Raw genomic sequence first — 22,621 nt, 5'->3', positions numbered from 1 at the left:
GTGTTGTTTCACTTAAAATAGTGGCCTCCAGTTCCATCCATGTTGTTGCAAAAGACATGATTCCATCTTTTTTATAGCTGAATAACATTTCATTGTGTAGATATACCACAACTTCTTTATCCAGTCATCCGTTGATGGACACTTACGTTGATTCCATATCTTTACTGTTGTGACTAGTGCTGTGATAAACATTTGCATGCAGGTATCTTTTTTAAATGATGATTTCTTTTCCTTTAGCTAGATGCCCAGTAGTGGGATTGCTGGATTGAATGGTAGCTCTATTTGTAGTTCTTTTTTTGTTTGTTTGTTTTTGTTACTTAGTTTTTATTTCATAATCATAAACTTAACTAGTATTTGTAGTTCTTTAAGGAACCTCCATACTGTTTTCCATAGAGGCTGTACTAATTTACATTCCCAGCAACAGTATATAAGCATTTCCTTTTCTCTACATGACCTCATTTGTAAAGATTAAAGAATAGAAATGTTGAAGCTGAAATCCAGGCATTCGGATTCTGAAAAACGAGAGATTCTAATAGCATAACAAGTTTTTCTCGGAGTCAATATATCAGTAGTCGTTATTATAATAGAATGATCAGAATTATATGCGTGTGCATTATTCTTAGCAAAATCCTCCCCAGCTGGTATCCATGGGGCATCTCTTCCTAAACCCTGTGCTTGACTTCACTCAGAGAACACAAAAGCATTGTAGCCATTTGCCTAAGCAGCCTAGAAAAGGCTGCCTGCTTCTAGCATGCTCTGCAAGTCACATTGTACCACTTTTTAATCTATCCTTACAGCAACCCTCTGAGGCAGGGACTGCTGCTCTCCCCATTTACAAGTAGGGAAATGTAACCTCCCCGGTGCAGTAACTTCCCCAAGCCCATGTTGGAGCCACGTTCAGAGCATGCTGACTTCAAGGCCCAATCTCTTCATTCCTAAGCCCTGCTGCCCACTTGCTTATGAAATGTACTATAATGTCAAACAGAAATAATGTTTTTAGTTAATTGCTGTTGGTGGTCACTTTTGTTTCATTAGTGGAGAAAGTAGAGTTTTTACTTTTGTTAACGTTCATGCCACTAGCGTTTTGTTCTGCACGGTCACAGAACATAGATTCATTTAAAAGTTGTTACCACTCCTATTGGTTTTTAAGATGCCAGACTGCCCTATAAATAAACATAAAGCGCCATCCACTGAATTTAGTGAAAATCAGTCAACGCCAATGAAAAGCAGAAATCATGTCTATTTTCCAAGTGGAAAAATAAAGTTAGAAGAAAAGTAATATAAGCTGTCCTCTGCAGCTTTATTTATTGTGTTTCTTAAACCTGCTGCTGGAGGCACTTGAGTCCTGTCTGAATCATTGGGAAGTTCCAGGCACAGTGACTCACACCTGTAATCCGAGCACTTTGGAAGGCCAAGGTAAGAGGATCCCTTTTGGCCAGGATTTCGAGACCAGTTTGGGCAACAACATAGTGAGACCCCTGTCTCTACAAAAAAAAATGTTTTTTAATTAGCCAGCCATGGTGGCACACACCTGTAGTCCCAGCTACTTGGGAGGCTGAGGTGGGAGGCTTGCTTGAGCCCAGGAATTTGAGGCTGTAGCAAGCTGTGGTCGTGCACTGCAGTGCAACCTGGGCAATAGAGAGAGACCCTGTCTCTAAAATTTAAAAAAAGAAAAAAGAATCTGAAAAGTGTCTCCACGTAGGGCAGAGTTTGTGGCTTGATTTTGCCTGGTGCCTCCTGTCCTTCAAGCCTGGCATGTAATGGGCACTTGGTAGGAAGCAGAGATGAGCTCACAGGGCCCTGGCTGTGCATGAAGTCAGTAGATGGGAAGATCTGAAGCTCATCTGTGGGAGATTTCAGTGGAGGAAGCCAGAGCATCCCGAGTTGAGTGTTTTTTTGAGGGCCTGCCACCCTGACTACAGTGCCAGATGCTAGTTCCAAATGTCAGTGCTTCAGCTTTTCCACGTCTCTCCGGAGCAGCCCTACAGGGCATGGAGTTAAAACACTGACTCGGGGACAGACACCCTTGATTCCACATCTGACCTCTGACACTTTGGAGCTGGGAGGGCTCTGCAGGGTAACCGGAGCTGTTTCCCTCCCCAGCTGAAAGAGGGGGTGATGACTCACTTACCCCGAAGATGACAGACACAGCCACATCTTCACTGAATCTAAAAAAGCCTAAATACAGCCAAGCAGACTCCAAAGAATATGCCGCCAGGGACAAGAGTGTTGACACCAAGCAACACGCTAAAATGGTTCTTTGAGAGCCACGAAAGGCAGGGTTGTAGAAAAATCCAGCATGGCCCCAGCGAGACTGTAGAAGATGTGCTTGCGAGCCCTCGAGTCAGCACCCTGGGCTGCCGTAGGCTTGTGTTTGTCTTTATAGTCAGCCTCAGGATGTGTCATCTTACTTACAACTTCATTCTCTCCAGCTGGTTCTTCCACTTTTAAAATCATAATCCTTTGTTTCTGACATCATGGAAAAGGTGAAGGTGTCGCCAAGGGACAAAGAAACAGAAAAGATATGACTACAACTGGTTGTTAAGTGGATTGTTTTTCAAGAATTTTCCATTAAGTGGCTGGTAAACTAGAAATGACCAGGTTTGCTTTCTGGATGAATTGCCTATAAAATAATTTCCCATGATAAATATCTATATATCCCATATGTAATACTTTAAAGCTAATAGTATCTAAAACCATATTGACTGGTTTTAGACTGGCCAGACTTACTGAGGTGCAAAGTAACTCACCTTCTAACTACTGTTGAAGGAAAATCCATTTGGCCAACATCGTCAGGCACCATATTTCATCTCCGTGCAATTTTCAAAATTGATTTTACTCTTCATTTTTTAAAAATTGCATCCAGAGCTTGCTAGCTTAAGGGTGCTTTTACAGTGACTCTATACACTAGAAAAGTAACCAAGTTTTGTTCTGGTAAAGTTGAATAAAAAGATGTATCATCTAACTCTACTTCTGTAAAACCAGCCGTTCATTTCTTTTGGATGCAAGGGATGAGGAGCTTTCAGAGGGGAAGATGCTCTAGGCTCAGAGCCATGTGACCCCTCAGGATCCTGCCCAGTAGGGAGACAGTGCAGGGAGGAGTGCCAGCCTTGGGGACCCACAGGGGTTCTGTCCCCAACCCATCCCAAAGCCCAATTTCCTGTGGAATAATTTCCTTTTCAGGATAAATACATATTATTTCAGGTTTCAGGCAGATCTTGGAGGAAGGGAGCAAATCCTCACTGCCTCTGTTGCTGTTTCTAAGCTCCAGCCAGAAAGCTCCTATTGAGCAACTCAGGTTCCTTCCACATGGGGACAATTTGGCAGTGGTGGTGTTTGGCGCACTGGAATGTGACTACAATTGGAATTGATTTCTTGACAACACACTGCCTGTGTCCCATTCGTGCAGATACAGCCTTTTAGCTGTGCCGGTCTGCTGTCAGCTTGTAGTACCTGAATTTGGATTTTGATTATTCGGGGGAAGTTGTTATTCCCAAATTGGTTTCCTTCAGCATCTCCCCTGGAGTTACTGCATCTCAGAGGATGTAAGGTCATTTTCACGTTAGTCTGAATATCCCCTGAATGGAACTGGTGCCTGAGTTGAACTCACGATCTGTCTACTTTCCGGCTTTGCTGTGAACATAGCACAAGTGAAATGGTTGGGACCAAAGGTTTGCTCAGATTGTAGCGGCTCCCAAGCCCTGCTGGGGAAATGACCCAGGAATAACAATCGTGGGGACCAGAACAGGGCCCTGGACCCCTAGTTGTATGTTGCTTGGGAGAACACACCCGTGGTGTTTGTGGGTCCATTTCACAGCCTCTGCAGATCCCTGTATTCTTGCCAGCAGCAGTGGAGGTCCTGCATTGTTCTAGCTTTCTCCTGACACTCTCGAGGGGGTGGTCGTGTTTCCTGTGCCAGCCTCACACCACCAATTAACTTCCTTTTGTTTTCTCCACTGACGAGGCCTCTCTAAATGAGTAATTTTTCTGTTCACAGGAGCACTCGCGGAAAGATTTTTGCAGAGGCTTCTTGTTTCTGTGAAAAGCGGAAGGGGCACCAATTCACATCACCCACCCAAGCCACCGCCCCACTGAACATTCTAGTCCTTAGCCTTGTCCTGACGCCTGCTTTCTGGCTGAGAGCCATCACTGTCCTGGGCCTCTTTGCTTCATTGCCATCCCCAGCACTAGCATTTGGTCTTATTTTCAGGGCCATTTTTTTACATAGCTGTTGTATTTGAGTTTTGTTGTTCTCACTTTGTAGGAATGACCAAATCCACAGGAATAATGACACAGCAGGGCCTGCGTTGATTCGCAGGTGATGAGCCTCCTCCAGCGTCTGCACACATGCTCAGCAGCTGCTCACCCCAGCACCCCGCTGCACAGGGGACGGATGTAATTCCAGTGTGTGCCTCTGCAAAATGACACCTTGTGACATGCGAGAGCCTTGTCCAGTGGAAACCCCTGTGGTTCCATCTGCAGATGCAGAGCCTCTGTGTAGTCAGCAGCTCCCATCACAGGCATGACCTGCCCAGTTAGGTAGGAGTTACTCTATTAGAGGAATTAGAATGCAATAATAAATAAAATACAATATGCTTAATACCAAACCAGTATGAGAAATAACAGGATTTGTCCTGATCAGGATTGTGCAGTGTCCAGGTCTGGGTGTGCTCACAGGACCTCTTCTGGGGCAGCAGTAGTGTGGGGAGGGGATGCAGAGGCAAGGCAGGGGGCGGGAGAGGGGCAGAGGAGCTCTGGCCGCCCTCCGTCCCCAGGGCCCAGCATGGTCTGTGCGGTGGGTGTGCAGCTGTCTTCCTTCCTGGTCTGGGAACGGGTGTGTGTCGTGCCACAGCTGAGTGCCACGTAGCCTAGGTGTACACTGGCAAAGGCAGAAAGTAAACCTGCCATTTTCTCCTTCTGATTTCAAAGTTAATTTCCTTGCAACATTTTTAATACGTTAAGAACCTTTGAACAGCTGGCAGCTCTCAAATAGAATAATGGAAGTGTGGGACAGCGCTTTCTTCAGATGAGCTGGCTGCCTCCCATTGCGCCTGGCACTCCTAGGTGCTGGTTTCAGTCCCCAGGCAGACAAAGACCATGCCCTTTCCTTCCTCAAAGGCAGAGCCACGCAGAGGTTAAAAGCAAAACTGCAGAGGTTGGTCCTAGTTCTGGTGCTCTCTTGCTGTGGGACCTCAAGCAAGTTAGTGCCTCGTGTCCTCATCTGTAAAAGTCCTGAGAGTGCTGAGCTCAGACGGTTGGTGCTGGGATGAACTGAGGTAATGTGGAGAGTGTGTAGACGGTGCCTGGCGCCCGTCACCGCTGCTGCTGTAACTCTGGTTATCACTGGCCTCAGCAGCAGCGGCGGCCTCACGCAGCCACCCACAGGGCCCGGTGCTGAGCTCTGTGTCTAGCACATATTCAGTAGATACTCTTGAGCACCTCTGACTAGCCCAGAATGGTTCATCTGGGGTCCCTTGTAGCTGTCGGAACACTCCCTGTCACATAACCAGCTGTTCCTCAACTTGCATTCTTCTGGGCTGCTTTTTCTTCTCCGAGTCTGCCACTGGGCAGCTGGCTCTATCAGGTTTCCTTCTCGTAAATAAATATAGTCCACCTCGTTTCTGGCCTATCATCAGCTTCACAGGGTGTGTGACTTAGAACAAGAAATGCAGTTGAGAAATCAGCCTTCATCGTATTCCAACTGGAATGTCTTCCAGCATTTGCATTTGATCATCTCTGAAGGTGGGATACAGAAGACGGCTTCAAGGCAGGTTGCTCCCAGGGCCTAGTGCAGGGTAGAAAGGTTCCTTCCCTGAGCAGGCAGTGGCGGTGAGCAGGTCCCTCTGCTTTGCCTCACACCAGCATTGATCACCTGACTAATCATTAGTAATCAAGGATTCCTGTTAACGTCTGAGAGGCGGAGCTGGCCGTGGCTCTGGGTGTAAGTCAGTGCTTTGGGAAATTTGATTAAAACGTGAAAAAGATGTTTCCCAGTCATAGAGCTGTGTAGATTGTCAGGTATTATACAAAAGACAGGACCAGTCATGCCTGCTGCTTTAGCCATCTGAAGGAACAGTTAGAGTCGCAGTCAGCCAGGGGACTGGGCTGTCTGTGTCGCCGAAGTTGCAGTTCTGTCGCATGTAGGGTAGATTGATCCCGAGGCGAGTGCTTGCTTGTGGCTTTTGAGGAGGACGTTAAAGGTCCGCTACTGCCGTGGCCTTTCTGCATTGCTCTTCATATGATTTTTATGTAAGGGAATTACCGGCTCACTGTTTTTCTGAGAAAACCAGATGGCTGCACTGACATGTTCACCAGAGACTTCCGAGATTCGTGCCAGGCTTATTAGCATTTGCCAATCTCATGGAAAAACTAAGAAGACGAGGAAACTAGAATGTGTGTGTTTCTTCCCTGAGAAGCGGCTTCTGCTATGAAGAGCAGAGCGGGCAGCCCATGTGCAGCTTTTATTGATCCATCATTCCCTGGGTGGCTGCGGCTCAGCCTCCTTCAGCCCCGCTCCCTATAGCTCACCCTATCACCACCACAGATTTTCCTGTCTGCTTTAAATTGTGGACTGAAACCATGTATCCCCTAGTGAAGTACAGTTCCAGCTCAGAGAGGCTTCATCACAGCACTGACATGAAAAGACAAACAGAAATCTGACTTGCCGTGTTATCCATCCAATAAAAAAACCACCCAAGGGTAGAGGAATAGATATTCATCACGTCCCAGCAACTCAGCCAAGCCTGTGAGTCTGTGAGTTTAAATGCAATATTTCTAGGTGGATTTAGAAAACTCTTTCCCTGGCAAAGCAAAGAGTTCTCCTGACAGCTCGTTTTACCAGTGGGCCAGCCTGTCTGGGTTAGAACAAAGGGAATTCTGCCCGTCTGATTTGGGCCAGATAGCAGTTTTCTGCTTCCCCAGTGATTTGTGTACTCTTGTGGAAGTTTGAATACTTTTCCATAAGTTAAGCACAACTTCCTCTTCATGCTGCCTGGCTCTGCCTTTATCTGTAGTCAAGCCTGGGCTGCCGAGGTGGCCTCTGCCCTGGTTTAGCATGAGCAGAATAATAGCACTGGCTTGAAAAGAGATTCAAGAGATGATTACAGGATTATTCAGTAGGCTTGTCACCAGAGAATTTATCTGTTACAAAGAACATGTAGGGTTTTTTGTTATGGAATTTCTGCTGTGCCTGTGTGTATGTTCCAGCAGCTACAATAGCTACACTCGGAGAGCACTTTTGGTAGTATATCTTGCTTCTTCCCAGTATCTCATTTTTTCCAGAAGGTTCTTTTGGTTAAGGAAGGGTCTCTGAAAGGCGCATGGGTAGGAGCCTTAGGTGCAGTGTGAACTTAAAAGGAACATTTCAAAAAAAGTGTAGTTTGATTTGAATTTCTGTGGGTAAGGGAAATCTGCTACTTAAAATGTATATCCTCTGAATTTGGAAATTTCAGCCTTCCCTTTCTGAGCAGCACAGTTTTTATTTTTCTTATTGAAATAGTAGGACTTAGCTAAATTTCTTGATTGTGTCAAATCTATCTGAGCTGGCAGCAAGCTGTAGTATAGAATGTGGTAGGTGCCTCAGGGCTGATCATATGCGTAGTTGTAGTGTTTAAAGGTGAACATGGTATGATAAGAATGCGTGCTCGTGTGTGATTTCCAACACACATACATGCTGACGGGAGACCCCAATGCCGTCTGCTGATGTTAGGTTGGTGCAAAATTACTTTTGCACCAGCCTAACACCGAGCATCTGCCATGGCCCACATGGACTTAGCTGTAGCTATTCCTTTAAAAAGGAGAGCACAGCCCTGACTAGTGGGGCTGACAGTCCAGAGGGGGAGAAGTGGTACAGTCTTGATGGAACAAGTCTCCAGCTGATCATTTTCCCAGAACACGATGAGAGGCAGGGCCTGTTGTACCTGGCTCAGCTCAGAAGGCTGGGAGGCTGCCGCCCCATCTACCTGTTATTAAGTGGCCTAAGTGGATGACATGTGTCCCTGTTCTCCCTCATTTTGAAAACATTTCAGAACCATTCCTGTCTACTTCTTGTCATGATGTGAAGATCAGTACAAGTATGATCCACTTTTGATTTTTCACAGGTAGAATATTCTGTTTGTTCTTTCTTTATTTTGTTTTGTTTGTTACCCTCTTTTCTAGCAATTACTAGGACTTCAGCAGAGGACAGGCCTGGAAAGAGAAGGGGCATTAAAGTCAGGCCAAACATTTTAGGCCTAGTTTACAGCTCAGGGATGGAGACTGTGGGTTACACACAGCAGACACAGAGAAAGCAAGTGAGTTTGGAGGATGTGGAGTTTTACCATCCCTCTGGCCTGCAAAGTCGGGGCTCTCTAAAATGCGTTTATCCTTTTGAGAAAATGCTATGTAAATGCACAGTGACAGTAGTAGAATAGTTGTCATTAGCTGAAAGTGATCAGAATTTTCTGGTGACATCTCAGGGTTTAGCAAAGAAAAAGTGGCTGTCTCAGAGGAGGCAAAGGGTGACAGTTTCAGATTTGCCTTCAGAATGCTGATCTTTCATTTTTGGGAAGGCTTTATGTAATTTTCTTTTTTTTTCTAACAGAACGAAGTCGGCCTACTGGAGTTCTTCCAAAATGTGATAAAAGAAACTAGGGCAGAGCCAAAAAAGGTGACTAGTTGGGTCCTCAACACTTTTCTGGGCTATTTAAAGCAACAGAACCTCGCTGTCAGTGAGAGGTGAGTGAGGTCTGGGATTTCTTTCTTCCTTTGTGATGTGCCCTGTCCAGAAGCACTGGAAATAGGGCAGGTCCATTTTCTGGCTCCCCCTGTTCTCCCTCAGGATATCCTGACATGACACAAACATCCCCTGTGGATTCCACATTCTAAATATGTTCTCTAGCCCATGTAAAAATATGTTTATTCCTTCAAATCTGTGACTGTCCACTGTGTCCTTCACACTGTGTGGGAGGCTGGGGGCACGAAGGTGAACGAGACAAACATTTACAAACTCGTGGAGGATACAGATCTGTGAGGAGGCAGCCACCCCTGGGTGATCCTGTCGCTCCAGAGGCACGCACGGGGTGCTGGGAATGCACAGAAAGGGGGGCTGAACGGACGCTGGGGAACCAACCAGGGTTCCCCTCGGGAGGGCGTGTTTGAGCCATGCCCTGAAGACTAGGGAGAATCGTCCCACAGTGGGAGGGACAGATCGTGGAGACAAAGCAGAGTGGTGTGCAGCTCAGAGACCAGCAGGCAGAACAGGCTCAGGAATGCCAGAAGCTGCAGGGGCCTGAGGCAGGCAGGTGGGAATGGTAGGGACAGAGCTGCAGAGATGACCAAGGGCCGCCTGGAGAACTGTGTCTGCCTTTATCACCAGCTCTTGTAGCCATAGACTACAAGCTCATGCCAGTTTCACACTGAGGAAGTGCAGTGTGGCTCACTCAGCTCAGGCCACTATACCAGCATTCCACAGACTGAGTGGCTTCAGCAACATGTCTTTCCATGATTTTGGAGGTGGGGAAGGTCCAGGATCCGGGTGCCAGCTGACGCAGTCCTGGGTGAAGCTCGCTGCCTGGCTCACAGATGTCCTCACATGGCAGGCAGAAGTGGAGGGGTGAGACAGGAAGGGGGGAGGGAGAGGAGGCCCTCCAGTCCCTTCTTACAGGAGCCCCATTCCCACCATGGGGACCATACCCTCGTGACCTCTTCTAGACCTCATTACTCCTCCGGGGCCCCATCCCCTAAAACCATCGCGCTTCAGTATAGGAATTTGGGGTGGGACACAAATATTCAGTGTCTGAGAGCAGACTGGAAGCAGGAATTGCATTTGGGAACCTCCTTCAGGAATGCGGATGAGAAATGCCCCAGGCCTGAGCCAAGGTGGCTGCGGCTGGGCTGAAGTGAGCTAGGCCAAGTTGAGAGCAATTATCTCAACTGGCACAGCTTCCAGATTTCTTGCTTGGGCAGAGGTGAAACAGAGGGCAGGCTTTTTCAGTGCAGGAGGAGCTAAAGGAAGAGGAATAAACTTCATAGGCCGGGGGTGAGGGAAGATGCCATATTCCATTTCAGACGTGCTGACTTCGAGCTGCCTGCGGGCCAGACATTCCCCTCACGAGGCTAACCAGTAGGCAAGATCTATGAATCTGCAGCTGATAAGATCTTGGAGAGGTTTGCAGTTGAGAGTTCTCATTGGTTCATTATTCAGCTCGTGTTCACTTAGCCTCTGCTGTGTGCTAAGCCCTGTACCCAGCATGAGAAGCACAGTTCCCGGACAGATGCTGGCCCTGAATCAAAGGACAGGCAGCCTTGAAGCTGGTGGCTGCAGCCAGTGATGGGGGTGCTCTGAGAGGGGAAGAAGGTAGCAGCTAAGCTAAGAGCTGAGGAAAGGATGAGCAGGGACAGGCCAAGGTTGACGGGGAAAAGTTCCAGACGTGGGGAACAGCACGTGGAAAAATCTGAGGTGAGTCTGGGCATGAGAGTTTGGGGAATCCAGGGACACAGCACAGTGTAAGTGGAACATGGACTTAGCAGCGTCTGTACTTGAAGCTGTTGGACAGATGAGAACTTTCAGGGAGAGTGCAACGTGCCAGGGTGGCTGGGGAACAAACCTGAGGCTCTCTAGCCTTTAACTGGGAAGCATGGGCAGAGAAGAAGGAAATGGAGGCGCGATGGCACAGAAGTAGAAGGAAAACCAGGAAACCGGGCGGGGACTGGTGACACAGAAGCCAAGGGAAAAGCAAGTTTGAAGAAGGAAAGAATGGGCAGTAGGTGTCACTGTGGGGCATCAGGAAGAGAGTTCCCAGGGGCACATAGGCAGGCAGGTAGCAGGGCCCTTGCAAGCTCCCTGGGGCAGGGGGAGTCCAGGCGGGGTGGGTGTGTCATTGTCTCAGCAGCATCCCGGGGAGTGAAGACAGACAGATATTGACAAATAACTCCCAACAGCTGTTTGCTCAAAAAGGTTAACTTTAGATGGTGTCAACTCCATGTTCAGCCGCTGGCTAGGAAGGCACACATCCCTGTGTTAGGGTGGCCCGGGCGCGAGTTCCCTTCCCGACGCAGCTGCTCTGACCTTCAGTTTCCTCACTGTAAAATTAAAATGGCAGGACCGGCCTCAGAGAGCTTTTCAGGGGAAAATTCACAGTACAGGCACATGTGGGCCTCAGTGTCAGCCACCTTCTCTTTGCCAGGGTGTGCTAAATGCCAAAGCACCTGCCACCGTCCTGAAGTCCTGTGGCATCTGCTGCCTCTTTGTCTTTTTGTTTTGTTTTGTTTTGTTTTTTAGACAGCGTCTCACCCTGTCACCCAGGCTAGAGTGCAGTGGCACAATCTCTGCTCACTACAACCTCTGACTCCCAGTTTCAAGCAATTCTCGAGTCAGCCTACTGAGTAGCTGAGATTACAAGCGCCCGCCACCACACCCAGCTAATTTTTATATATTTTTAGTAGAGACAGGGTTTCACCATGTTGGCCAGGCTGGTCTCGAACTCCTGACCTCAAGTGATCCGTCCGCCTTGGCCTCCCAAAGTGCTGGTGTGAGCCACTGCACCCGGCCTGCCTCTTGGTCTTTCATCCCTGTCCTCCCAGGCTTGGCCTCTCCTTTCAGAAATTCTGCTGTTTATATTGAAAATACTGTGGCCATTCTGTGGAGGCAGGAGTTTATGGACGGGATACAGCTCTACCAGAGCCTTCAAGGCTGGACGGGATTTGGTGAGGTAGAGGGCAGTGCCTACCTGGAGCCCAGGTGCAGGAACGGCAAAGAACTGGCATGACTGGGAAGGAGAGGAGCGTAGCTGGCAGGAGCAGAGGGTGGAAAGCGGCCAAGAGCTGTGGCTGTGTGCAGAGCCAGAGCTGAGCCGGAAGCCTCTGGAGAACCAGGGGAATTCAGCCGTGAACTCATCAGGTGCAGAGCCCCGCCCTGCGGTGTGTGGGGATGACCAGGACCCGGTTCTAGCCCCACAGGTGCCGTCAGCCTCCTGGGGAAGACCACAACTTGTGCATAATTTTAATTCAAGGCGGAATGGGATGCTTTCAGTGTTAGAAGTAAACACAGTGCAGTGGGAACAGAGAGGAGGGAGATTCACACTAGCCAGAAGATTCCGGGAAAGCTCCAAGAAGATGAGGTGTTTGTGCTTCTGGAGGAAATAGAAATGCCTTAGCTTTAAACTTACAGTTTTTCTATGTTGTTGGTTAAAATGTATGGAATTGCTGAACTTTAGTCTTGGAAGAGACCTTAGGGATCTTCAGCTTTTTCATTTAGCAGATGAGCAAACGGAGGCCCTAGGAGATGAGGTGACTTGCCTCAGATGGCACAGCCACAAAAACTGGAAGCCAAGTTGCCTGGCTTGTGATCAACAACTTTATATGTAGGTCTGTGAAATTAGGAGTTTAACAACCATTTTGGTGGCCTCTAAAGGAGCTGAGAGATAAATTAGCCTGTTGAGTGAACCTGGAGCCCCTGGTATTTACCCAAGCAGTTCATAAGCACTAAAGTTTTAAGAACCTGAAGGGTACCCAATTCTAAATAAAAGTAAGCTTGGTTGTTCCAAAATCAAGTAGAGGAAGCAGGCAACAGTTCTGTTTTACAGTTTAAATGGAACAGGGACTGAGAAGCCAAAACCAAACCATAGCAGCTCTTTTCCTACACAGTTCAAAGAACGTTTAGCTGGACTGATATACTAGGCTACCCATAGAGCAAACATTACTGAACAGCCTCAGCTACTAGGGCTAATGTTCCCAGAGCTTAAAAGGACAGTAGCTGCAAAACTAGCTAGAGTCTCATAGTGACACCCAGGCAGGGAACACTCTGGAGATCCAATTGGTAGAGAATGATTATGTGAATTAGCATTCATCTTTAAAGGCCTCTCAGAAGGCTGATGTTTGAAGGGTCCAACCTCTTATTGAACTTGGCTTTTTAATTGAGTATATTGCTTTGAAAGGATGGTTTACAATTTCTGAATTATGAGTAACAGATTTGGTTTAGTTAAGAAAGTGGACATTGTAGATTTCCTGACCAAATATTTTGTGGTCAGATTAGGCAGGTACAGCTCTCCAGTTGTCCAAGCCAGCTGAGTGCCCCAGTGTTTCAGGTGAGCTGCGGGCAACAATTCCTGAGCACTGGAGCAGGGAAGGATTTTAAACCAAGAAGGGACTGGGGCGAGAGGAAGATGTGTCCCACAGCATGAAATGTAGGCTAGCATCCAACGATGGGCTGCAGGCATTGGAAACCTGTTGAGCTCACTGTGGCCAGACCCACAGCAAGTCAGAAGTGGTGGTGCTGGGAGTGCAGAGGGCAGGATGGCTGTGATTAATGTTTGGAAGGATCACTAGGATCTGGTAAGAAGGTACTAGATTTTTCAGGGAGTAGGTAATGAATAAAGCAAAGATAACATGATAATCTGCACTCTGGTACCTAGAAGCATGGTGCTGTCACCATTCGAGACAGAAGGTGGGTGTTGGGAAATGCAGAGGAGCTGGTCTGTGAGGAAGACAAGTTTGGTTTAGAAAAAGGATTGGGAAACTATAGCATGTCAGCCTCTGGCCTGTTTCTGTAGAGCGTGTGACTAAGAATTGCTTTTACCCTTGTTAAGACAAAGAAGCATATGTGACAGAGGGCACTCACCAAGCCTCAAATATGCACACTCTAGCTCTTTCCAGAAGTTTGCCGTCCTGGTTTAGAGCACATTGTCTGGGTGTGAACGGGCCTCTCAGGAGGTGGTTGAAGTCAGCCAGGGAGAGAAACGGGACCTGAGGCAGCAGCAGCAGCCCTGGGCATCCTCCTCACGACTAGGGGTCAAGTCAGAGGACCCAGCAAGAGGGCACCGGAGCCACCTGGGCATGAACTGCAAGGAGCAGCAGAGGGACAGGCAAGGAAGAGGAGGAGATTCCAGAGGCCCAAGAAGGGGGTTTCACCAGGAACTTTCGGTGCAGCCCCAGGAGTCAGGGCACAGCGGATGAGGAGAAGCTGAACGTTTGGCCACAAGCGACGGGGGTGATTTTTAAGAGAAGAGCTTCTGTAGAGGGGTGGGCACAGAATCCAGATGGCATGTGCTTCCTCAGGGTAGCTAGTAGCCACTGGTGCTAGATCCTTATTGTTAAAATAAGGCAAGAAACTGGGCAGACGCAAGTGACTGCAAGGTCAGCCAAAGGCATTGTCAAGATAGGGAAGATGGGAGCATTTGTGAAGCTGTGAGATTCAAGCCACAGGACACAAGAAACCAGCATCTTTGGTTCGGAGGAGTGGCAAGTGTGGGGTTCTGAGCGGGGGTGGAGGGGTTGTCTGATGGAAGAAGAGGAGGAGAGTGCCCTAGAAAATACTCAGCTGTGGCTCAGCTGATGTCCTTGTGAAATGGGAGGTGAGGGCATGTGCAGAGGAGGGGAGCAGGAAGGGGGCTGCGTGGAACGGGTGCTTGGTGGGGCACCAGCTAGGGGCACCGTGAAATCCTCGAGGTGAACACAGAATCCTTATGCGCAGCAAGTACCTCCTAGAGGCCCAAGTCCCAGTGTCTTCCTTCTTGCATCGTATTTTAACAGAAGCAGAGAAGGTGGACTTTGGGCCTGAGATAAGCTTGGGGATTGGGACAGGCAGCACGGTTCATGGGGTATCGGGGGTGGTTGTAGAAGCATCAGCGTGTCTGCTCTCATCGTCCAAGCTGTAGACGGAGCTGTGATTCCTGAATGAGCTCTGAGGGACTGGACAAATTGTGGAGCTTTGAAAGAGCCCCTTTCCCCTCCTCTGTCAATCCGCGGCCTCAGAGAATGGGAGGGAAGAGAGCAGCACGCAGAGCTGAAGGCCACAGTGTCAGTTTCTTCTTCAGCGGAGACGCATTCACTGTCCGGAAACCAGTATTACCTGACAGCAGCAAATTAGTAGCCTGTGCTGCTGCTGCCATTGCGTGTCGAGTCTGAGGGTTTATTTATTTAGCTGATGTTGGGGTCTTTCAGGGTCGGTGTGACAGGTACTGATCTTTGTCATCATGTGACTCAAGTTTAGCCTTGGCATATGTGGAATTAGCGTGTGCAGTCTGCCAGACACCCTGTGGGTGTGAGGAAGCCTGTGACACAAACATGATGACCTACTGTGTGACAGGCATTGTAGGGACAGAAAGGTGATGGAGAGATCCCAAGTGTGATTACGTCAGTGGAGAGATTCTGTAGTCTAAATTTATGACCCAACTGATGAATTAAGGTCCTTAGATGAACTTCTCAAAGGTGACATTATTTTTGGTTATTTTGTGTTCCTCTTCCGTCCCTCTCCCACCCCCAGGTCTTTTATGTCATTGCTGTGGTCTGAATGTTCGGATCCTCCCCCAAATTCCTAATCCCGACCCCTAAGGTGACGGTATGAGGAAAGGGAACCTTCTGTGGACGATTAGGTCATGAGGGAGGGGCCTTTATGAATGGGATTAGCTGCCTCATCAGAGAAACTTCTGAGAGCTCCCTCACTCCTTCCACCACGTGGGGACACAGCAAGAAGGTGCCACCTGTGAGAAAGTGGACCCTCACTAGACATGGACTCTTCTGGCGCCTTCATCTTGGACTTCACAGCCTCCAGAGCAGAAATACAGTTCCCATGGTTTATAAGCCACGCCGTCTCTGGTACTGACCTGTTAGAGCAGCCCAGACAGACCAAGGCAATCAACTCGTATAGGGCTAGGGACGTTACCTTTGCACATTGAAGAAATCCAGTTCCACCTCAGTGCTTATCATGGGTTCTACACACAGTCTGCATTCTAAGATAATGGGTCATGGTATTTTCTAGGATTGCAGAACATCCAAGCAACCCATGCTTTTAGAAAAACCGGCCTTCCTGTTACTTGTCAGTAGAGGTAGGAGGTTTATGAGTGTGTTTAGCAGCCTCTGCCCCTCCTCCTTTTGCGGTTCAATCAGGGTGGTTCACAGATGTTCTGAATACCAGTTTAGTAACACCAGATATTCTCCAAACCTAAGTTTCACTTGGAATTGCCTTTTAGTCATACTTTGGGATCAACAGACACTTAAAGGACGATGGGCCGCCTCAGTACATCAGCCATTTTAAGTGGACAGCCCCAGTAGGGTTTCACTGCCCTTGAGTTAGAGTACAGTAAGTCACCTGGTTCACACGCACTCCATTGGTTTGGAGTCCGGGAAATCGGCACAGGGACTAAGCTGTAGTTTCCTTTGTATTTTCTAAGCGCATCCAAAGAAACTAATTGTGCATGATGGGAACCCAGACTTAAATAGAAGGTGTTTTCAAGTGGCATGAAGCGTTTCAGAAGCCCTCATTTACACAGTGTAACACTAATGTGCTATTGATGTCATTCCTACGTTTTTAAAACCATTCCCCAGATGATCTCAGACAGCATTTCATGAGCCTAGTTGCTGTGTATATAGGTTGAGTATCCCTAACCTGGAAATCCAGACTGCTTTAAAATCTAAAACTTTTTGAGCATTGATGATGATGCGCCAAGGAAATGCTCATTGGAGCATTTCAGATTTTAGACTTTCAGATTAGGGATGCTAAACTGGCAAGTATAATGCAGATATTCCCAAATCCAAAAATATCCAAAATTGGAAACGCTTCTGGTCCCAAGCATTTCAGATGAGGTATACTCAACCTGTATTTAGAAGTCAGAAAACCATACATTTTAAAAGAAATAGTTTGTAATTCACTATTGTCTTTCCCATAATTTAGGCACTCACCCCTACCATTAATTCACCTTAAAGTGAATTAATGATACTTCACTGTTTCACTATGCTTGGTTGCCCCTGACCTTTTATATCATAGGATATTGGCCAATAAGTCACATCCTAGAAATATAGGTATAGTGGATTCTAGGCCCTTCTGCGTCCAGAAAGCTGTGTGAGCCTGGAGAAGAGAGTATGTATCAGGTTCCCGAGGATGGATGAGGATGTGGCTGGTAGTCACTGTGTTCCCTTGCAGAAAATCTCTTACAATTTAAAGGAATTTATATTTGCACAGAAACACTCAGAAACGTGACTTTGTTAGCTGTTTTTTGTTTTTTTTTTTAAATAATTTTTAGGTGATCTTTCAGTTGAAAATATTTAATTACTGGAGTTTGTTTTCCCTTTCCTGTTGTGGTTCATGAATTTTGCAGCCACCTCCTTTTCTTGACTAATTGCACTGAGCAGTTGTCTGTTGCTACAACTTCTGCCAAACAGCTGTTATTGTTGAGTGGTTAAAGAAAGAACACGAGTCACAAAAATTTGTTACATCCTAAGATATAAAACAAATAAGTAAAATAAAAGGGAGCCCAGCTGGCCTGCTGCTTTCACCCCTAGGTGTGGGTCTGATATTTACACCCAAGAGAGCAAGTGTTCTGATTCTGAACAGCCGTTCATGGATGCCCTGACAGTGTGCGATGTAAATGTGTTTTCTCTTTTGGGGGCCGCCAGTCCTGTCACACCCTCTGCACTCGCTGAGCTTCTTGATCTGCTGGACAGCAGAATGATTTCTTCAGCAGCAGCTAAACAGGTATGTCCACGTTCCCTACAGCTTCTGACTGCGCCACTGTCCCGAGAAATGTTTTCTGTGACACCCAAATGCCATCACTGAGTGACTTTCATCATGGAAGTATTAAATGCTTGTAGTGATGTGTTTAATGCTGAACGGTAGAAACATTTCATTTAGCAAGGATATGAAGCCAATATGTGCAATGCAGGCAGTTTGCTTCTCGTCATCATTGCTAACCTGGGGAAATAATCTTGCCCTGAACATCTCCCGCTGACATGTCTCCCCTAGCCCTTTTACACCTGAGCACTTTCCCTCATGCCCAAGGCAGCCTCAGCTCAGCTCTCAGCCTGCCTGGGGCTCTTGTCCCGCCCCCCACTGCCTCCCAGCCAGTCCCAGGGCCTGCCTTGTCCCTCCTGCATGGTTGCCCTCGGAGAGTCTGTCCTCAGCAAGGAGGGTGAAGTCAGACTGCACTTTGTAGATAAAATGTTACGGACATGCCCAGTGTGTGAAAACTCAGAAAAATAGCATCATCCTAAGCAGCCTTTTGTCTGTCTGTCCCTCTGCCTAAGTGCTGGGAGGGCGAAAGACGCGTGGAATTCAGAAAATTCTTACAAATACATACCCAAAGGGCCGGGCACGGTGGCTCACGTCTGTAATCCCAGCACTTTGGGAGGCTGAGGCAGGTGGATCACGAGGTCAGGAGTTCGAGACCAGCCTGGTCAACATGACAAAACCCCGTCTCTACTAAAAATACAAAAATTAGCTGGGTGTAGTGGCAGGTACCTGTAATCCCAGCTACTTGGGAGGCTGATACAGGAGAATCGCTTCAACTGGGGAGGTGGAGGTTGCAGTGAGCCGAGATCACACCACTGCACTCCAGCCTGGGTGACAGAGCGAGACTCCGTCTCAAAAAACCAAAGAAAACAAAACATAACCAGAAAGATAAAGAACACCGAGGCGGCTGCCTCATCTCAGCTTCAGAGATTGCAGCTGTCAATGCTTCAGCGAGGAGTTTAATGTTATTTTAATGGTGCCTTTTGCATGTAACGTTTATCTGCACCGACAGTAGTGGCAGGTTACAAAGGGAGGCTTGGGGAAGGTGGCTGCTTTGGGATAATTATGAGGTACCATGGCGCACACACCGGGCTGGGTGCTGTGGAACTGGAGACAGGACTAATAAAGGCTCTGTTTACCCTCCTCGAGTGAGGCTGTCAACTACAGGGACCTCACCGCGTTTAGGAAAGGCTCTTGCTTGTCTGGATGTCAGGGGAATCCAAACGTTTATGACAATGCACAGCAGCTGCAGGAAGATTAGATGGCCTGAGGGCAGGAAACTCTCTATGTATATATCACTATATATATACACACATGATATATATATATATAGAAGAACACATGAATTATTGCATGTGAAATGAAAGAAGGAAAAAACCTTCCCCTTTTCCTACCCATCCTGCCCCACAGCACAACAAAACAAAACACCTAGTGCGGTGAATAAGATAGTTCCAGTAAGAAGAAATGGAAAATGTTGGAAGACGCTGACAGCTGGGTTCAGATGTAGGGACGCTTTCAGATTTTGTCAGCTTCCAGCATGTTTAAAGGAGGTGGCTTCTGTGGGGCAGTCAAGTGAAAACACAAGTCTGGCGAGAAGGGCGTCTAGTGTGTGTTGCTCAAGGGGGTCCTCCTTATGTATCATTGCCTTGGGGTTTGTTTGGTTTTCTACCTTTTGTTTTCTCTTTTTAGGAAATTACTGATTTTCTGGGGGAAAGTAGTATATTTGATTATAAAAAATATAAGTAATGCAGAAAAACCAAGATTCTGAGGTTCTACCACCTTGAAATAACTACCTTTAATATTAGATGAACATCATGAAGGAAGAAGGTAGGAGGGAGGAACGAAGGATAGCAATAAAAACTTTCAAAAACTGAAATTATAGTGTACTTTTTAATTTCTTATTATTAATTATATAGTGTCCTGAACATTTTATCTGGATATTTTATGTATTTATTGATTTTGTAGTATTTATTTATTTTTATTTTATCTGGACATTTTATGAAAAGTCCATCTGTGTTGCGGCGTGCATCAGTCTTTCACCCCTTTTTAGGGCTAAATGGGGCCACTCGTCTGCTGAGCCCCTCCACCATTGTATGGACACACGCTCCATTTTGTCTGTCCGTTCGTCAGCTGATGGACATCTGAGTTGTTTCCACATTTTGGCTATTAGGAATAATGCAGCCTTGAACATTCATGTACAAGTTTTTGCACGTAGGCTGGGTGTATACCTATAGGAATGGAATTTCTGGGTCATATGCTAATGCTGTTTCATTCACATTATGAGGACATGCCAGACTATATTCTAAAATGGCCGCACCGTCTTGCAGCCTCTCCTGCAGTGTGCGAGGGTTCCAGTTGCTCCATGTCCTCACCAGCACTTGTTGTTGTCCATCTTTTTGATTCTCTAGCCATCCTAGTGGGTGTGAAGTCGTATCTCACTGTGGATTTGATTTGCATCCCCATAATCTGTTGAGAATATTTTTGTATCTTATTTTTATAGTGTACTTTTTTAAAAAAGAAAAAATATGTTGCAGTTATTGTTTTTCCAAATTTAAAAGAAGAGTCCAAGCATGGCTTGGGTTTTAGAAAGCTGTGAGCGAGAACAGAGACTCTCTGATCCTACTGGTTATTGGTGTTCCTCTGGCAGAACTGGAAGAGGCTCCTTTAAGTGATTAGATGACCAGGGGATAAGGAAGAAAGGTGACTGAGTGACTGACTCCTAGGGATGACAGACACACAGAAAGAAGAATCCTGTCCTGATTCTTCTGAGAGCAGAATTCTGAATTCCAAAGAACTTCCCACTTTGTGCTCTAATTGGTTATGAATCTGCCTTTCTCTGCCTGTCTCTTACCCTCTTCCTTGTGCATTATCTTCATTCCGTCTGCCTTTCACGGCACCCTCCTCCCGTGTCCTGCCAATGCTCCCGAGATTTACAAACCTCATCCCTTCAGCACCCCAGAGCCAGGGGAGTTAAGAGGTTGCTGCCACGAAGCAGCCCTGTTCTTCAGAATCAGAAATAGAAGCTGGGAAATTATATATAATCACAAGCAGTTATCTCCTGGTAACTGTAGACAAAAGCATCCCGTGTGCCCCTCACAAGACCCAGGCTGCGTATTGAAGTGGCAGGTGGCACCCTGTCTCCTCCCCTCACTAAAGACGGGGTCAGCTTGGACACATCAGACTCCCAAACTGTCAGAGTCACAGCTAACCTGAAAACAGCCTCCCAGGATTCCCAAGCCTCTTGTGACTCGCCCTGGATGTTGTCCAGAAGGCTGGTCAGTCATAGTTCAAGGGAAATTGTATGGGGTGTAGGTGCATCTCCTTCGTGCACATCTGAAACAGATGCAGATGATCCAGCATGCCCTGAGGATCGTCCAGTTAACGTTTCTGGCAAGACCCAGCTGAATTGGGTGCCACAGAAATGGAAATCGCGTTTATCACACAAGCGTTCCATAGTAACCAATCTCTCGTCTACTTTGGGGTCTGCTTTAAAGAGAAATCGCCAAAAACCTTTCAATGTACAAAACGTTATATATCATGCACCAAAGCTGCATTACAGATGACTAGATGTCTTTTCCTCTCTTTTAGTGCTTTCGTTATCTGCACAGTTTATTGGGCCCCACTTTCTTAGGGGCTTGGGTTGATGTTTGTGCCTTTCTAGAAAAGTAACCTTTCATAATACTTGCCTTTGACCAAAAAGGGGACTCCTTTCTCTGGAACTGTCACAGCTCCTTCCCTGCCATGTCCCTTGAACGTGTCTTTCCTCCGTATCCTGACCTTGGAAACCCAGGACAGGCAGGGAGAGGCTAGAGGCTTGTGTGCTTGCCTTTTCAGGATACTTCAAAAATAGCTTTAGCTAGAAACAGTTGGGTGGCAGTTAAGAGGGTGTGTAAAGTCAGTCTTCAGGGAACCAAAGGCTGAGTCTCTGCCCCATGTGTCAGAGCTGGCTTCAGCGTCTGTGTGTGATGGGGAGTTCCCAGCTTGCGTTACCCAGTACTCCTGGTTGGCCATTTATTAACACAGAGGACCAGCACTGTGCTAGAAATTCCTTGTTACGTCTATCTGTCTTGGGTAGGCAGCAGCAGGGCCTGGGAGCTGCGCTCCTGGCTAGAAACAGTTGCACTTGGATATCACTTCTCAGGGTGTGATTAAACACTGACAAAAGCTGAGGATTTATGCTGCAGCACAGGGCTCGGCTGCCACAGAGGCCACTCTGTGAGTGTCAAGAGGGCCAGGAGCAGGAGAGTCTGGCCTGGAGACAGGGTCCCGCCACTATCGCCCAGAGGCTCCCACCCTCCTGGACTCCAGCCAGGAGTGCACAATCCTTGTCTTAAATAGGATTGAGCAGAGGATGGGACAACCAGCGTCTGTTGTATAAGCCCAAGGGGCTGGGGACTGGGAGCCTCGACTGGCCACTGCACTAATTTGTGGAGTTAACTAACATTATGTGTTCTAACTCTGGGAGGGAAGAACATTTCAGCCACCGGGCTCCCATGGTTCCAGGAGGCTGCTGAATGATGTTTCTCTAGCGTCACTGCTTGGTACCCCCACCCCGCCTGGCCCTCCTTCTCGGGGAGCAGCCAGCCTCTGTGTTTGAAGGCATCTGTACTAGCGGTGCACTGCTTCTCCTTCTGAATGGTGTGATTGGAAGTGATCCCCAAGCACCCCGCCACTCTTGTGCTTATTTTGGCCCAGGCAAATCCAGCCATCTTTGGGTCCCGTCAGGCAGAGGCTGGCTCGCTGGCCGGCATGCTCAGGGTCTGCTGTGTGCTTCAGCAGCTACCACAGGCGCAGAGAAATCGCCTGCGCTGTGTCTGCAGAGGCAGACCCAGGAGTGGCCCCGCCCACTTCCAGGCACAGGCTGCTCGTCAGTCCACCTGGTTTTCCTGGAGGAAGCTGCTGCACAGACTTTTCATGAGCAAGTCCTTACAGGCGGTTTCTGTTTTGAGCCAGGTTTTCAGCTAGGAGCTTTTTTGGGAGTCTGTGCAGATGAACAAAATCAACACTGGTCAAAGTCTAGATATCTATGAGAAGGGGATAATTAATTAAATTATGATAAATACATCTGATGGATACTAGATCTTTTTATTAAGAAAGTACTTCTGTGATAAATGCAAAAAAGCAGGACACAAACTGAAT

The 22,621-nt window shown here is 47.4% G+C and overlaps 1 protein-coding gene and 1 long non-coding RNA gene across 25 annotated transcripts in view; one reads left to right on the top strand and one right to left on the bottom strand.

Moving 5' to 3' along the window:
• GATB (glutamyl-tRNA amidotransferase subunit B) overlaps window positions 1–22,621 on the top strand; it is an 84,918-nt gene that overhangs the window by 58,550 nt on the left and 3,747 nt on the right. For all 24 annotated transcript variants that reach the window (XM_045392951.2, XM_074040599.1, XM_045392950.2 and 21 more), the window contains 2 exons: window positions 8,582–8,715; window positions 17,371–17,449. In XM_045392951.2, the coding sequence (XP_045248886.2) occupies window positions 8,582–8,715; window positions 17,371–17,449 (213 nt within the window). The remainder of the gene's footprint in view (window positions 1–8,581; window positions 8,716–17,370; window positions 17,450–22,621) is intronic.
• Window positions 10,908–11,843, bottom strand: LOC135971020 (uncharacterized). The gene is made up of 2 exons (XR_010587041.1): window positions 11,709–11,843; window positions 10,908–11,061 (listed from the first exon to the last, which is right to left on the bottom strand). It is a non-coding gene; the product is annotated as an uncharacterized lncRNA (long non-coding RNA).

Source organism: Macaca fascicularis, chromosome 5 (genome assembly GCF_037993035.2).
Source record: "Macaca fascicularis isolate 582-1 chromosome 5, T2T-MFA8v1.1".
NCBI classification, from domain to species: domain Eukaryota; kingdom Metazoa; phylum Chordata; class Mammalia; order Primates; family Cercopithecidae; genus Macaca; species Macaca fascicularis.
This window is presented reverse-complemented; position numbering and strand designations above follow the sequence as displayed.